This window comes from Vanessa cardui, chromosome 24 (assembly GCF_905220365.1).
Source record: "Vanessa cardui chromosome 24, ilVanCard2.1, whole genome shotgun sequence".
Lineage (NCBI taxonomy): Eukaryota > Metazoa > Arthropoda > Insecta > Lepidoptera > Nymphalidae > Vanessa > Vanessa cardui.
Genome location: NC_061146.1, coordinates 2,865,129 through 2,883,454, shown reverse-complemented (window position 1 = coordinate 2,883,454; position 18,326 = coordinate 2,865,129). Strand labels below are relative to the sequence as shown.

The following is an 18,326-nucleotide window of genomic DNA, read 5'->3' as shown; positions in this document are numbered from 1 at the left end:
TTTTATGAAAAAAAAAAAAACGTACATAGTATAGCAAACGTTTGAAATTCGAATTTTAGGTCAGCATTCGATATCGTAGATTGTGTTTATGCGTCGACAAGCAAGAATTTATTTTGTGAAACCGAACGAGTTCCGCCTGTTTAAAAATAATGAATTATACATGATTTTGTTGTTCACTTACATTTATCCAATGATGTTCTTGTAAACAGATATGTCATTAACGCGCAAAAAGTGAAGACTAGAAAACGTCCTAATTGTGACGTTTGCCCTTAGTCGTTTTCATCATAATTACGCCAGTAATACGTTATAATACATCATAATTATGTATTAATACGTTTTGCGTAATTAAAACATCTAGTTATCCCTTTTACTTATTGTTTTTATCAAGATATCCTTTTTAGTTGTAACGAAATGTAAAATAAACGGTCCCCGGCGCGGCACACTTTTTTCTGTTGTTTCTGTTGTTTAGTATGGGTATAACATATCTGTTTATTAGAATATCATTGCATTTATCTCTAAATATTATTTGCTATTAATTAAATAATACATCAATTTTATTGTGTCTCCTAAGTTCTTATTTGTTGATTTTTGACACTAGATTTATGATCTATATACTACATTTTAGGTGTTGGTTGTCTCGTGTTAGGTAAAAAAGTAGCCTATATCCTTCCTTGGAGGTTTCATAACAAATTTCATCAAATTCGGTTCATTGGTTTAGCTGTGAAGATTGACAGACAGACAGAGTTACTTTTTACATTTATGATATTAGTATAAATTGTTCACTATCGCCCTAAGACATTAGTACTGTAAATTTCCTTAAATCGTTAATGCGCTACCAACTTTAGGAACTAACATATTACGACCCTTGTTCATGTAGTTACAACAACTCACCTTCCAAACGGAAACGGCGATTCTAAATTTTCTGCTTGGAGGTAGAATATAAAGTGGGTGGTACCTACCGAGGCGGGCTTTCATCCTACCACCAATTAAAGTATGACAGCGTTCGTTAAATATTACCGGGCATTGCTAATGCGTTAGTTTTGAAAGTAGGTACATATTATCACGACTCCCATGAACTTGGCTTGTTTTCAAAATGTTTAACTTTTTTACTATACGTTTATGCTAAAACAAACACATTCGACTTCCTTCCTACACCAGTGTTTTAAGTGCTATATGTACTGAGTCACCGTTTATATTTAGGTATTACTTAAGATGAGGGTTATGTGATGTAAATATTTGAGTTTCCACTGATCGGACATCTCACATGCTTGCTTTATTATCTCGTGGCGTAACTGAAACGTTTATTGGCAATTAATTGGTATATAATGTAAACTGTTTTCGTAAAAATAATATGATTTTCTTTATTCAATGTAGCATCAATGTAGTCAATGCGAAATCGGGTGTTCGCCTGAGATATTCACGTGACATTTGTTAGATGCTTAGATTTTTTAAATTACGCAACGGATTTTGATGCGGTTTTTTTTATTAGATTGAGCGATTCAAGAGGAAGGTTTTTGTATATAATACATGGGCAATATATAAAAGAAACACTGGTAATTTTAGAAGTTTCTAATGTGATGTCATAAATAAACGAATTCTTTAGGATATTTAGTATATGTACTGCATCCGTGTAAAGCCGGGGCGGGTCGCTAGTTCGTTTATGAAGAAATTCTTCACGAATATCTCGATATCATTTGTAACTATTTCTGGAATTGGAATAGAATATACGTAAATTATATCACAATCAATTCTATACAACTGTATTAGTTAGTAATCTATTAATAGCAGACATTCAGATACACGTGTATAGCAATTGTACGTATATTAAATAAATCTGTTCTAATAGCATTATTTACATAAAGGATTCAATGAATTAATCCATATGATGTAAATGTAGATTTATATATTATAATGAGCGTTTACATTAAATTTATAATTGTTAAATACTTCCAATATGTTTTGTGAAATGAACACTAATTTATCAAAATAATGAATAGAGCATTTCACACCTAATTATAAATCTAGATCAATTGTTCAAAGATACTAGCTAGCATAAATGTCGTATGTTTTGAAATGAATATAATAATCCCATAACAGAATATATACCAAAACAATTTGAACATGTCTTTAACGTCGTATGAAAAATATTGTATTAGGAATTAGGAGTCGCCGATGGTTTCGTTCGCGTTTTATGGTATTGGGTATCATGTGTTTGGCAAAAGAGTAGCCTATATCCTTTCTTGGAGCTTAAGTTTGCCTTATACCAAATTTCATCAAATTCAGTTCAGTGGTTTGGTCATGAAAGACAAGACAGACAGACTGAGTTAATTTCTCATTTTAAATATTAATATAACACAGTTTCTAGCGGGTTCTGTTCAGTTTAATCTATTCTGCGAATTGGACCTTGAAGGTGCTTTGTAGGGTACATTCAGCTTAATCGTCTAGTACAGTATAAGCAATAACGATTCAGAAGCGATTACATAAGAGCTTCATTACATAGTATAAAACAAAGTCGCTTACCGCTGTCTGTCCCTATGTATGCTTAGATCTTTTACAAATCGATTTTGATGCAATTAATACATAGAGTGATTCGAGAGGAAGGTTTTTATATAATACATGGACAATAGTTTTGAAACATTCATAATTTGGAAGTATCTAATGTGATGTCGCAAATAAACAAATTCTGTAGTATATTTAGTATCAACATTGCATCCGTGCGAAGCCTTAAGTGCTTAAATAAGGAATATTTTGTTTTCGATCTTAAATTTCCTTAATAAAATAGTTTCATCCTATCTTGTACAAGTATACGTACGTAAAGGATCACGACTATGATTCATAGACGAAGCGAAAATGATTTATTACTAAAATGTAACACAATATTCCAATTTAATTTATTAAAGTAACAGATGAGATATTTAATCTCTTCGTATAATTTACGTATGACAGACCAGTCTTAAATGTGAACTATACTGAAAAATAAAACACGGTAAAAATATTCTATTTAAAAAAAAAAAAAATCAGGCACAGACCTTAAAACATTAGTCTGGTTAATATGAACAAGTGTAAATGATTTTTTATTGAATAGAGATTTTTGTCTTTGCATAATATCGCCGTCAGCGAAATGGAAAATAAAGTGTACGGTTTGTAATAATAATAGTTTATCCCTGGCTCAACATTGCATAAGAAGATTAATCGGATTAAAAAATACAAATAACATTATCCTAATACACAGCGGACATTACCGGTTTAAACGATTTCTTAATTTACTGTACATTCAATAAAGTACATTTTTCTTTGTCTAATTGTTATTTTTTCGTAAATCTACGACACCTAACTTCAGCGTATTGTACTACTTAATATCAAACTAACAAACAGGAAATAATTTCATATTAATTAAAATTCCGCTAAACCACTTTTGAATCATGCATGCAATCAGAATGAAATAACATACTCTTTGTAATTAGAAATAGTATTTTTATCATAATAAATACTCCTTGTTGCGACAAAAAGTTACTACGTCACTTTAAGGTCATAGGGTCAGTACTATTAGTAGTGTCGAAACGATATATTCTGTTTTGGATTTTATAACAATCGAATAAAGTTTATTTTCATTCGGCTGATGTGTTATATTACTTTTTAATCCCTAGTCCATTTTAAGGCACCGCACCGGCGCAATGGGATGCGCGCGCATCTCCCAGTATCGAGTGGCCCAGTCGTTTTCCTAACCTCAAATTATTTAGAAACAGCTGTTAACCAAAAATTCCTAAAAGACAAACGTAATAATAATCAGCGTAACAATCATCGGTCCCGACTAGACGCGTCGGAAACTATTACGAAATGATTTAAATTTAGAATGCGCGTTATTTTTTTTCGGTTTACGGTTTTCATGCTTTTCATTCAGTTTCCAATCAGCACGTTTAGCGTACACTCGTGCTGTCATTATAAATAACAATTATTCTTTTAATTACGATAATATTTATCTAAGCATTGTTTTTTTTTTAATTGATTTTTATTTTTATTTACGGTTTTAATTGTGTGTTAAACTAATTCTAGGTTGTGAAAGAAAATGTTCTAATTTATTACGTTTAAGTTTAATTAAAAGATAGTGTGAATCATGTTTTTACTTTGTAAACGTTATAAATGTGTTTAGTGTTGTGCTATTTATCGTTGTGTTAAAATGGAGGAGTACGAGTATGACTTCGCGTTTGAATGCCGGGTTGGTATTACCATGTGATATACTCACGATTAAAAAATTAAAAAGTTTCTATATTAGCTGTCAATATGTCAAAATGTTGCCATAAATGTTTCGTTATAATAAAGCTCAAGAATAAAAAAATAATTCGAGTAAATGTCAATAGAGAGACGATTAAAAGATAAAATATTTCATATGGTTAAATATATGACCAATTTAAGTAGTCTATACCTATTACATGTTAGGCTTTGATATAGTTACATTTACATATGTTCAATGCACATGTCTGACCTACAATCGAAACAAATTTTGCAATTCAATCCAGTCCCTTGAATTCGTTGTGTTAAAATGGAGGAGTACGAGTATGACTTCGCGTTTGAATGCCGGGTTGGTATTACCATGTGATATACTCACGATTAAAAAATTAAAAAGTTTCTATATTAGCTGTCAATATGTCAAAATGTTGCCATAAATGTTTCGTTATAATAAAGCTCAAGAATAAAAAAATAATTCGAGTAAATGTCAATAGAGAGACGATTAAAAGATAAAATATTTCATATGGTTAAATATATGACCAATTTAAGTAGTCTATACCTATTACATGTTAGGCTTTGATATAGTTACATTTACATATGTTCAATGCACATGTCTGACCTACAATCGAAACAAATTTTGCAATTCAATCCAGTCCCTTGAATTGTACATATTTGTCAAACATATTAATGTATATGGTAAGAGTTATTTGTAAAGACCAGTAGTTCATAATAAATCGAGCAATGTATAAAATTGGTCAAAAATAATAACTTTAAATAAACAGTTCTAGAAATTTTGGGGAGCAAAGGGAAAAATATGTTCCCGATTTAAAATAATTAAAACAAATTTAATTCCTTACACTGTCTCTTTCTCTCACTGTCACATGTGTACTTGTCGAAATTGGGTTGCTTTTTGTTTTATAATCATGTTCTGTAGACTTCACTTTCTTGTGGAGTCCTGGAGATGTAGCTCTGGATGATGATGCTGAACTAAAAGATAAAGCAAAATTTTAAATGTTTTATTTTGCTAATTCACAATGTGTGTACAGCACACAATATCTCTAAAATTAATATAAAACAACGGTCGTTAATTTACGTCGAGATATGTGTACAAAAAGGTTATTGTATATTTTAGTAGGAAACTAACGCAATATTGCTTGAAAAATGGGTCTTAAAAGACTCTTATTTAGACAATGAAAATATAAATATTAAAACAAAACAGTTGAACCTTAAACACAAGATTAATGATTTCGTAGAATTCTAAAATATAATAACAAAGAATTATTGTTTATTTGTTTTTTTTAAACCCAAATATCCAAAACTAACTCACGGTTTTTAGGCAAATAATGTATTAATGATGATTTTTTTCCAGCGCCTCGTTGAGGCAATGGCGCCTCGCTCAGCACGATCCTTCCGCCAAGAATTCAACATGCAGGACCTAGCGACAACAGAGCACACGTATACGTCACATTTTACTTCTGAAAAGTAAGTAACATCTAAACATTCGCATACTATACGAAGGTACATATGACGTTACGTTACCAACGTTGTTACATTATATATTACGAATACTCGTCTCAGTTTTTCTAGGAAATATCTATGTAGGCAAGCGATAAAAACGTTAAATTATAATTCCATTTTCAAAATTACCACAGATACGTCAGGACGTCACATTCAACAGAGATCGATGGTCACGCGCCGATTAAATCAATGACTAATGGCAAACTGAGCTCACCGAACTACACAACCAAGACTATCATCGGAGATGACGAACGACCCGATGTAAGAAATCTAAAACGTGTTCATAAAATGTATGAAGGCCCTAATATCATAGAATCCAGAGGCATCGTCCACCCTGAAACTCGAGAAATACTAACAGTCGGCCAGGCGATAAGCATGAGGATATTGGACGTACGAACGGGTAGACTTTTGTCTTCCCCTAACACAAAACAAACTATAAGCATTGAACAAGCAGCCAAAGAAGGTCTTATTGATCCCAAATTGGCTGCCAGATTGACTGGACCCTGCGGCATGACAGAAGATGGCAACGAAGTTACATTGTTAGAAGCAATCCAACGAGAGCTCTATGATGCTGAGCAGGGACTGACAGATCCTGCGGAAAAGAGAATTAAGGTGACTGTCGAGGGTGAAAGAGCCAGTCAAGGAATGAGTATATCGGACGCACTAAATCGTGGTCAAGTAGACTTACAAAGAGGTCTCTATAGGTTACCCAACGGAAGCTACATTTCTATCTCAGAAGCCTACCAACGAGGATATCTTATCTATAATGAGATTATTAAAATTAAATCGAGTGCTTTGTCTTTGTCAGATGCAATTAGTCAAGAATTAGTAGATCAAAATGGTTGGATTTTGGATAGGAATTCGGGTGATAGATTTCAATTAGAAGTTGCTATTAAAAATGAATTAGTTAATCCAAATATAAGAGAGGTCGTAGATCCTAAAAATGACACAAAAATAACACTTGCTCAGGCGATAGAGAAAAACATTATAAATACAAAACATTCTAAATATGTACATAATATAACAAAAGAGAAAATGACTTTTAAAGAAGCCGCCAATAAACGTTTTATTTGCAAACCTATGACACTTAAAGATATTTGTGATAATAATTTAATGACAAACGATGGTAAAATTTTGTCCCCCACAAATAGAACACCTCTTAATATTTTGGAAGCTATATCCGCGGGCGTTCTTGATAGCGATAACATTAAATGTGTCACTGATACTACAACCGGTCAGTTACTTACTTTGTCTGAGGCATTAGGAACAAGAATCATTCTTCATGATAATAAATTTCGCGATAATTTAACAGGTGAAATTTGCACCATTCCAGAAGCTGTAGATAGGGGGCTAATTACTTCCGTATCACAAAGATCCATTTTCGACATAGACGGATTCAGGGATCCAAAAACTGGTGAATTTATTTCATTTAATTCAGCACTTAGTAAAGGTAATTTAAAATATGTTAACGGTGAAACTTTCTTGAAATCGGAAAGTGGTGATTTTGTGTATTTAGAAGATTGTCCCAAAGTTTCAATAGTTCGCCCGGAAGTGTTGGAAATGTTTAATCGTAAAATTGGAGTTTTCGAAAATGAAAAAGAATTGTCGGTTCTAGATGCAGTATTTAAAAATGTTCTTGATCCAAAATCAGGGTATCTTCTTGATTCTGCTAACAAAAAGCCTATACCTTTTAATAAAGCCGTTGAAATTAATATGATTACTCCGGAAGGAGCTGCGTTGTTGAATTCCCTCTTAAACATCACGTTAACTCTCCAAACAGTAACAAAAACTGTAAAAAGGTACGTGACTGTAACGAATACTACGAATAGATCCGAAACGATTATTACATTTGCCGAAGCAATACGTCGCGGTCTTATAGATGAATCTACCCAAACGTTTACAGATCCCACGACCGGTACCGTTTTCCCCATTCAACAGGCCTTAGACGAAGGTCTTTTAGGTGTCGATCAAAATGATCCACATATTGCTCGACTTTCTGATCGCGTAACAAAGAATGAATTAATCCCTGGTCAAGTAGTCGAGTTAAAAATAACCAAAAAGTCTTTTATTAAAGACTTACCACCCAGTCCAGAAAGTAAATTACACCAAGATAATAGGCCCGAGACTGTCAAGAGTCCTGATTACACAATTCGTGAATCTGTCCAACCTCGTGAAGTTTTAACTCGTCGAGTAAAAACTGTTACGTCAAAATCAAATGTTTCTGATCCCTCCGTAACATCTCTTACTATAAAGAAAAACACCATAGAACTTCCACTAGGTGGCTGGACTCTTCACGAAGCGATTCAGCAAAACTTTTTCAATCCGGAAACGGGAATGTTTATTATTCATGGTACTGACAGAATTTTAGATCTTAAAGAAGCCATAATGCTTAACATTATTAATCCAGAATCTGCTTATGTAATAGATCCAAAGTCTAGAAAAGAATTACCTATTCATAAGGCTTTAGAATATCAAGTCATAGATAGCACGGGACATTATACAAATGGCAGTGAAGTGCTGACAATGAAACAGGCAATTGAAAGAAGATATATTGTCTGTATTTCAATTACACAAACAACATCGACCCAAAAAGTTATCACAGTTACTTCTATAGCAGGCATGCCTGATAAAATGGAAATATCCGAACTGACCCGAGATTCACCTGTACCTGACTATGATGAACAATATATTTTGGAGCCAGTACAAATTGCACCTGGCATTATTTATGATCCAGGTACAGCTTTAGTTATATCAACTACAACAGGAGTTTCAGAAAATATCATCGAAGCCGTTGATCGCGGGTTAGTGCCAGCTAATAAAGTGCATGTTATGGATCCGGAAACCACAACCCAGATTACATTAAAACAGGCTATAGAAAAAGGAATTATAGATAAAAACTTAGGCAAATACAAAACTACGTCAGGTAAAAGTGTAAGTCTCGCAGATGCCACTAAGGTAGGTCTCATAGCAGTAATAGGTTCACCTCTAGTTGCTGCATCTAAAATAATTCAAGTGGTTAAGAATACCATGGTAGTTGACCCAAACACAGGTGAAGAGCTGCCTATGGAAGTAGCTTATGAAAGAGGACTTGTAGATCCAGTTACTTACAAAAATTATGAAGAATCCATTACAAGTAAAACTCCGGAATTAGATACTACTGAAGCAAGGGATTTTAATTCAGATAACAACTTAGTTTCGGTTTCGAAATCAAAGTCCATGATGATTATAGACCCCTTCACTGGGGAAAAATTGACGATAGAAGAAGCTAATAAAAAAGGTCTTATGGACTCGGCTACATATAAAAAATATAAAGAATCATTAAGCGATTTTTCAGAGATTGACATGCAACAAGAAAGGATCGAAAATGAAGCTAGTTCTAGTAAAACAAAATTAACGCAAGGATCTAACAAACCTGTATCGGTTGGAGCAGCTGTGTCGGAAGGCTTTATAACTGTTGAATCTATTCAAAGTAGCCTTACTGCCGACAACAGAAAAATGGCGGATAATAAAACAAAGGATAAGAATTTACACAAACCTGATACTATACAATTAAGTAAAGATCAAGTCTTAGCTAAACCTTTATACGGTGTCGAAATCAAGGACCGTAAAACCTATACACCTTCAATTGATATTAAACCTGTTGTTTTACAAAAACTTAGAAAGCATGTTGTTATGCCAAAGGAAGCAGTTGAAATGGGTTTAATTGACAAAGATACTGCGCAAATCTTAGATGCCATTGAAACATATAAAGACGACAAAGGTAATCCAATAACACTAGAAAAAGCTATTGAAATCGGACTTATAGATGAGAATAAAGGTAATATTATAGATCCAGTACATGGAGATAATATTTCAATTAAAGAAGCTTTACGTCGAGGTTTATTAGATCCTGAGGGACAAAATGAAATGTTAATACCGTTAGCTAAAAGTCTGACGATTCCGGAAGTTCTTGAACAAGGCTTATTACACCCTACATCAGGAAAAATTATCCACCCTGAGACAGGAAGTCATTTGTCATTAAGAGAGGCAATTATTTGCGATATTGTCGATCCATTGTCATCGGTCACAATTGCTCCAGGAAAAACTATATATCTGAATGAAGCTATTGCAAAAAATGTAATTGATAGTGAAAACAACATTGTAAAAACCTCCAACGGTTCACTTGATTTAATCAAGGCAGTAAATGCTCAAATATTCCCCAATACCAAAACGAATTCAGTAAGAGAAATTCCCCCTGCTGGGATGACACTGTCTGTTGCAATAAAACAAAATATTGTTAATTCAAAGACGGGTGAAATAAAACATCCTCTCACGGGCAAAAATATTAGTCTAAATGAGGCTATTGAAAAAGGTATAATCATGAATATTCCTTATCCACAATCGACTGGAACGATTTCCATAGAAAAGGCTATAGAAGATGGTATTATTGATTTAGAAAATGGAGTTATTATTGACCCAAAAACGAACGAAAAAATTTCGGTCGACAAGGCCTTAGAAAAAGGTATAATAGCAGTTAAACTTAATAAAGACATTAGTGAAACAGGAGGCATAGTCACGACTATAACGGAAACTTTTACCTCTCAACATACCGTTACAACTAAAATGGTAGAACTTTTAGCGGATTATGTTTTAATAAATGCTAATGAAGTAAAAAATACAAAAACAGGCGAAATAATGTCAATAGAAGAAGCTCGAAGCAAAGGGATTATCAGAGATGAACAAACGAGCAAAGAACAATTTATTACTAATGACACAAATATTACATTTGAGGATGCTTTAAATCTTGGTTATATAGATTTAAACAAAGGTACTTTTACAAACCCACAAACAGGAGAGATTATTTCAATTGCTGAAGCTGTTAACACAGGTATATTAAATACAGAAACATCAGATGACGTACCAACTGGAGGCAAGGAAAAACAAAGCATGGAAATGCTTGACCTCAATGAAGCCTTTGAATTACTTTTTGATGAAAAAACTCAAAAGTTCCGTGACCCAACAGCACCAAATAAAGTTATTACATTCTCTGAAGCCTTACAGAAAAACATAATTAACCCTGAATCGGTTATTTATAATATTGAAGCTGGTAAAGCGACAACGTTACAAGATGCTTTAAATACAGGATTTTTAGATAAGGCGACTGGTAAAGTTAGAGAACCGGAAACTGGAAATACTGTTGATATTAAAAAAGCAGCTAAGATGGGCTTAATTGCAGTAGTTGCTGCCCCAGTTTTAGCAGGCATGGCAGTTGTCGAAGGAGCAAAAATGTTGGGTAGCAAATTAACACAATCTAACAATGAGGAAAAACGCACCACTACTGCGAGTGCACAAAATATTATACCAGAAAAAGAAAGTATTGCTTCAAAGAAAAACAAAGCCTTGCCAGTAGGACAAGATCGACCTATTTCAAATGAATCTAAAACAAATAAAGATCGTCAACCCGATCATTCACTTACTGAGAGTTATATACGGGCAGACGAAGACACACGCTCATTGGTTGCAGAAGGAAAAGTCGCTCAAAAGAAATCAGTTATTCAACCGAATGACAAAAATAATGAAACTGAAATTAAAGAGGAATCTAGTAATGTTCAATTGACAGAAACAGTTTCTAAGGTTAGAAACGATAATCAAAAAGAAACCTATGATGCGAAGTCTTCGAAACAAGACACCGACACAAGCTTACTCCCTGATAAAAACAGTATGAAAGAGCAAAAAGGACTGTCTAGCAAACCCGATGAATTGCCGGATGAAACGAAAGCTCCCGAAGACATTAAACCCAGTCTAGTAAGTAAATCTAAAATTGACATCATGCAAGAAAAGCCTACAATCCAAGAATTTAAACAAGTTACACCAGATGGCAAAGAAGTGACTACTATTGTCAAGACCACTATTTCTAAAACTGACCCTGCTGAATATGTAACTGAACATCATGATACTATCATAACTACAGCGTCACAAATAACTACGATTGAAGTTACTCAAAATTCATCTTCATCTTACACTGTTGTTGAACAATATGAAAGTGAACCGTTGGAACAAACTAAAACTGTGGAACATCTTGATGAAATTGACAAAGCTGTTAAAAAGGTCGATAACTCATTACCGGAAAAACCTTATGAAAAAGTACCAAAATCTATCGAACTGGAACCTAATAATGATAATATAAATAAAGAAAATAAAATAATACCGACTGAAGACAAAAATCAACCTGAAGTATCGCCAGAGCAATCTATTATTAACTTGTCAAAAGAAAATAAAAATGATGTGTCAGTTAGTAGTTTGGAGGTTAATGACATAGTAAAAGCTCTTAATGAAGGAGTAATTGGCTCCGAATCAATAGTAATTACAGACCCTACATCGAAACAGAAAATTTCATTGAAGGAAGCTTTGAACAGAGGAATTGTGAATGAAAATATGAGCGAAATTGTAAGTGACAGTGGAAAAAATATGAGCTTTACTGATGCAGCTAAAATGGGCTTAATAGCAATTGTAGGTGCACCTATTTTTGTCGCATCCAAAGTTGTGGAACTAGTAAAGGACAGTGTTAGTTCGGATTCCACTACGGCTGTTAAATCAACAGGTAAAGGGTTACAGCAAGATTCTAAGTACGAGAAGGAATTAAAGGTTAAGGATAAAAATATTGAAACACCACATAAAGCAGATGATTCCCATTCAACTCTTACTACAACAGAGGATATGAAAATTTCAGAAACAGCTCAAATACCTGATAAGAAAACTTTGACCGACCGTTCTGAATCGAGTCATACTAAACAATCTGTAGTTGATGATGGAAAAACTATGTCAGCCCTATTGATAGACGCTGAAAAGCAGCCATTAAGAAGTATTGATGAAATTACTGAACAAAATGTCACAAAAGTTAAATCCGAACCACTAAAATTAATATGTGAAAATATTACTTTAATAGACGCAATCGCTCAAGGAAAAATTGAACCAAAAATCTGCAGGATAATTATTAATGGGGTAGAATCACCATTGACTGTTCAGGATTCATTAGAACAAGAGCAAATAAGTAGATTTGCTCCTGTAGATGTAGTTTCTAAAAATTGTATTATTGTTAAAGAACATAAACCTAAATATTCATTATCTATTTCACAAAAACTTACACCTGAAGAACTTTCGGAAATGGGTGTTTACGATATAGAAAAACAAATATTTTTAAATCCAAAAACCGGTGCTAAAATTTCATTTGAAGAACTAGTATACGGACTTCACGTTTTCGATCCGGCAACGATTTTAGTAAAAGATTTGAATAGCAAATCCGACGATTATATTTCCTTTGACGAAGCTATTTCGCGACCTATTATTGATAAGACAAGTGGCCATATGGTTAACCCTAAAACAGGTAAGCGCGTATCTTTCTTAGAGTGTGTTCAAATAGGATGGATTGTAGAAACACCAGAGGATGTTTCCATTCCAGAACAGGTAACCGTTGAATCAGCTTTTGAACAAGGCTTATACGATCCGAAAACGGGAGAAATTAAAGATATTAATACAGGTGAACTTGTACCTATTGGTGATGCAGTTCAGAAAGGCCTTATCGATCAAGAATCTCTGCTTATTAGGGTCCCCCAATCTAACGAAGTTCTTACTTTATCAGACGCTATCGATCGAGGCATTGTAGAAATACGTGGCGGAATTATAACTATAATTGAAACTCAGGAAATTATTGAAATATCTGTTGCTATTCAACGTGGTCTAATAACGATTGCTCGACGAGCAATATCAATCGAAGCCGTAATTCATGAAAATATGTACGAACCCAATACCGGTAAAATAATAGATAAAGTAACTGATCAGTTACTCGCGATTGACGAAGCAGTAGAAAGAAATATTGTTCATCCAACTATTTCTGAAATTAAAGACACGGTTTTAGAAAAATATGTACCACTATCCGAAGCTCTTGATACAAAACTAATAAATCCTGAAACAGGTAAAATAAAAGATCAAAAGACTGGAAAATACATTCCATTAGACGATGCATTAAAGAAGGGTCTAATAGCCACTAAAGCAGTTACGTTTTCTTTACTCGATGTGATTGAATTAGGTTATTATTCACCAGATACCTGTAAAATCTTAAATCCACGAACTGGCGAAACCGTTACACTAAGAAAAGCTATACAAGATAAACTCATTGATCCATCAAATATTAAAATTAAAGACGATAGGTTAGACACAGTCGTTTCCTTTGAACAAGCTGTCAAAACAAATTTGTTAGACTTAGACCGAGGAATTATAACATCACCTGAAAATAACCTTAAAGACGCATGCGAAAAAGGTTACATAATCAGCGACAAAAAACCATGGTCATTACAAGAAGGCTTAGTTCAAGGTTTTTACGACCCTGAAACTGGCTTGTTAACAATTAATAACGTTACTATGACTCTAGACGATGCAATTAAAATTGGTAATATCAACCCAGAAGCCTTAACGGTACGAAATTCAGTTTCTGGGGAAATCATTTCTCTTGCAGATGCAATTAAAGCAGGTATTATTGATTCAAAAGAAGGTAAAGTAACAGATCCAATTCAAGGTGATAAGATTTCTCTCACTGATGCTTCTGAACGTGGATTAATAGTTCCAGCTAAACGAAAACTTAGCTTACCAGAGGCAGTATTCAAAGGTTTCTATGACCCTAAAACTGGTAAATTCTCAAACCCACAAAATAAAGATAAAATGCCAACAGACAGAGCAATAAGAAAACGTATGTTAGATCCGCAATCCACTCTAGTGCATGTAGGCGGTAAAGTAATTCCATTTGAATTTGCGGTAGATAAAGGTATAGTCGATGGTAGAACTGGTACAATTTTGGTAGGAGCAGAAAGAGTAGACTTTAGGGAAGCTTTTGAAAGAGGTATTTTAGTAGAAGTTCGCAAACCGCTGTCATTAATGGAAGCAATCGAAAAAGGTGTTTATAATGAAATCACGGGTCTCTTTATGGATCCTCAAAGCGGCAAAAAATATACACTCGCGGAAGCTATTAAAAAGCATTTAATTGATCCCCACTCCGTGCATATTCAAGACAACAGGCTTGGTAAATGGGATAAAATTACATTACCAGAGTCAATAGAGACAGGCGTAATCGACGATAAATCTAGTAAAATTAAAAATATTAACAATGACAATGAGGAAATAAGTCTTATGAAAGCCTTCGAAATAGGGTTACTCGTTGATAGCAAAGCACCTATAAGCGTACAAAGAGCACTTCATCAAGGACTCTATGACGATTCCACCGGTAAAATTATTGATCCAGTAACTACACGAAAAATTACTTTGCATGAAGCGATCAGACGGTCTATTATAAGTCCAAAATACCTCTGCTATTTTGACAAAAAATCTGAAAAACCCTTAACGTTAGCCGAATGTTGTCGTAGTGATATTGTTGACAAAAGAAATGGTAAATTCAATGAACCTGGATCTGATGTACCTATAACGCTTTCCGAGGCCATGAACTTGGGTCTCATAGTCGATATTGAAAGTGCCGGTTTCTCTTTATACGAAGTTTTAGCAATGAATATGTATGATATAACTGAGCTTATGTTTGTTCATCCTGTAACAGAACGAAAAATTTCTCTTAAAACTGCTATTTCTGAAGAACTAGTAAATCCAGAAAATTCATACATAAAAAATATTCCCTCTAGTAAATATATTAATTTAACCGAAGCTATTAAAGTAGGCATTATAGACGAAAATAACAGTCTTTACATACTTCCTAATGGGAATCAAATTAATTTATTGGATGCTAAGCATCGCGGCCTCATTGTAACATCAAAGAAAAATCTTAGTCTTGAAGAAATCATAAAGAATGGTCTATTTAGAGCAGACAACGGTAAAATTGTTGACCCTAACACTAACGAATTTATAGATATTAATAAAGCTATCGAAACTAATCTCGTTAATCCAGATCTCACAGTCGTTAAAGACAGTTCTACGAATAAATTTAAACCACTTATTAACGCGATTCATGAAGGTGACGTTGATGTAACAAAAGGTAGGGTTTTAGATACTAAAGCAAAGAAAACCTATAGTTTAGATATTGCATTCGATAAAGGTTTACTTGTCACGGTCATTCAACCTATAACTTCACAAAAGATTTCTAGACGATACATTTCCGACACTTCTTCTTCCAAAGAAGCAGTGCTGCGTGAGTTTACTCTTGATGAAGCAATCAAGTATGAATTTATCGATCCCGAAACAGCTTTAATAAAAGATCCACATAAAAATAAATATATTCCCTTGAAATCTGCTATAAGTAAAGGTATTATTGATAGTAACGCTAAAGGGCTGTTTGATCCACAAAGTAGGTCGCGTACACTGTGTTTTGTTTTTGAAAACGGATTAATAGTTTATGTTAGAGAACCTTTAACGTTTGAGCAAGCAATTGAAGAAGGACATCTGAATATTAACACTGCACGATTTACTGATCCTCAATCCAACGATGTGTTAACTATTAAAGACGCAGCCATTTTGGGCTATATCGATCCGGACACGGCGCTCATCAAAGATAATCTTAAAAAAAGGCTAGTAAAACTTCCTGAAGCTTTCCGTAAAGGACTAATGGATGCTGAAAAGGGTAATATATTAGACACTGAGACCTCTAAGCTGAATACATTAAGCGTTGCCATTGAAAATGGACTTCTTATGACACCTAAAAAGAGTTTTACTCTTATAGAAACGTTAAATTTCGGTATTTATAACCCAACAACTGGTGCATTAAATGATCCTTTCATTACAACAAGTGTGATGGATAGGAAACGCTTAACATTAGGCGAAGCAATTCATCAAGGTATCGTTGATCCGTCTAGTACCGTGGTTAAAGAACCGGAAACGGGAAAGATATGGCCATTAGTACAAGCAATAGAACAACAGCTTGTGAACCCAGTGGAAGGGAGACTGGTGATCGATCCAAAGAAAGGAATCAGTCTCGATTTAGTCAAAGCTTTGAAAAAGGGATATTTGCTGCCAGCAGAAACGAGGGTGAGTTGATTTCGTTTTAATTTTGTGCTTCGATCAAGCAAAGGTTTTGCTTTACAACTTCCTATGTTTCCACTCTTAGATGGTGATCTTTTATATCTAAGCGTTTGGCTTGAAACATTAGCATGGCACAACACCCACATGACTTACGTCCATGACTGGGTTATAGGCGTAAATTAATTTATATAATATAAAGTAACTTAATGCAATATTACCTTCCTCAATATTCAAAACATATTAAAATATTACCTATAACTAAGTCACATATTCATCGATATTATTTGCCATTGTTTCCTATGTAGTTTCAGCACATAGAGCATACAGAGGGTCGAAATTACATTTATGCTGTACCACAGGATTAACATTATGTTAAACATGCTTAATTATAGTGATTCCGACCTTAATTTGCAGTATTATTAGGAAAAATAAAATAAAACGCTTCCTAGCTCTCTATTGACGTAGTGAATTTTCTTTGATCTGTTATGTGTCTTGTGTTATAGATGCTTAAGTTTAGGTAAATTCACTCGATTATTGACAGTTATCTTGGTACTCTCTATTAAATATTATTATGATAAACTTGTCAACCATCAAATCAAATATAATGACTTTTATTTTTGTTTGTTACACATGATGGCATTTAAAATTAATCTTAATAATTTATTGCGACAGATAATTGTCAACATCAGTGAATCGAGTGAATATGTGCTTATCCACTTTGTAATAAGGCTCGATGTATGTTGTTTTTTATTTCCAGCCGTTGCCTGCGATGCTAAAGAGCCCTTTTGAGCTAAATCGTGAATGCTTGCCTTTGAGGGATCATATTAACGACGATTTTAAGAACCATCACCGTATCGCCAATTACCTAACCCCCATTTTCACTTGTGCTAAGAATTCAATAGGAGAGGTCGAAATGGACTTACGTCCTGACCTGTGTCGTCGACCTCTCGCTTACGTATGTTTGCTTCCTCATTTGAAAATCAGCTAATTATGACTGCTGATTTAATAAAGTCTTTGGAAATCCAAATTCACTTAGCATTATCTCTTATATCCAAAGTTTGTGTTCCGATATACTCATTCCTTGGAAACGTGCTCACAAAATTTCGGAATGCATGATTGACGCTAAGTTATTGTGATAATGCGGCGGTTTTCGCGATGCAAACATTCACAATATCACATGGTAAAACATTTTCGTCAAACACATAAACCAAAGGTAGTATTGATAATTCATTATGGTCTTTCTTTAAACTCTGCGACTTGTGGGAACTTATTTCATTTCCTTTCAACTACACTGTTAACGTATTCGATAAATTAAAAAAAAATCTATGTAATGAAGTAAGATCTCATTGTTAACTTAAATATGTAAATTCGTCCAAATTTATTTTCGCCTATACGTGTATATTCTTACTTTTATATCTAAAATCTCAGTTATTTTACGAAAAGACGTTTTGTTTTAAAGTTTCAGATTTCCCAAAAAGGTACTTTTGTCTTTTTTACTTTTTTAACAATTTACTTATACATAAAACTTAACTTATGGATTAAACTTAACTTTAGTGAGTATGTTGATACAATGTATCAGACTCATATTCATC

The 18,326-nt window shown here is 33.8% G+C and overlaps 1 protein-coding gene across 25 annotated transcripts in view; it reads left to right on the top strand.

Annotated features, from left to right (window-relative positions):
• LOC124540331 (microtubule-actin cross-linking factor 1) overlaps positions 1-18,326 on the top strand; it is a 297,681-nt gene that overhangs the window by 227,270 nt on the left and 52,085 nt on the right. For 18 of the 25 annotated variants that reach the window (XM_047117836.1, XM_047117832.1, XM_047117834.1 and 15 more), the window contains 2 exons: positions 5,597-5,709; positions 5,880-16,740. The exons of 3 other annotated variants lie outside the window; for them this stretch is intronic. In XM_047117836.1, the coding sequence (XP_046973792.1) occupies positions 5,597-5,709; positions 5,880-16,740 (10,974 nt within the window). Of the gene's footprint in view, positions 1-4,053; positions 4,217-4,533; positions 4,580-5,596; positions 5,710-5,879; positions 16,741-18,326 lie in introns of those variants that run through there. 4 more of the 25 variants (XM_047117848.1, XM_047117844.1, XM_047117841.1 and 1 more) reach the window with 3 other exon arrangements.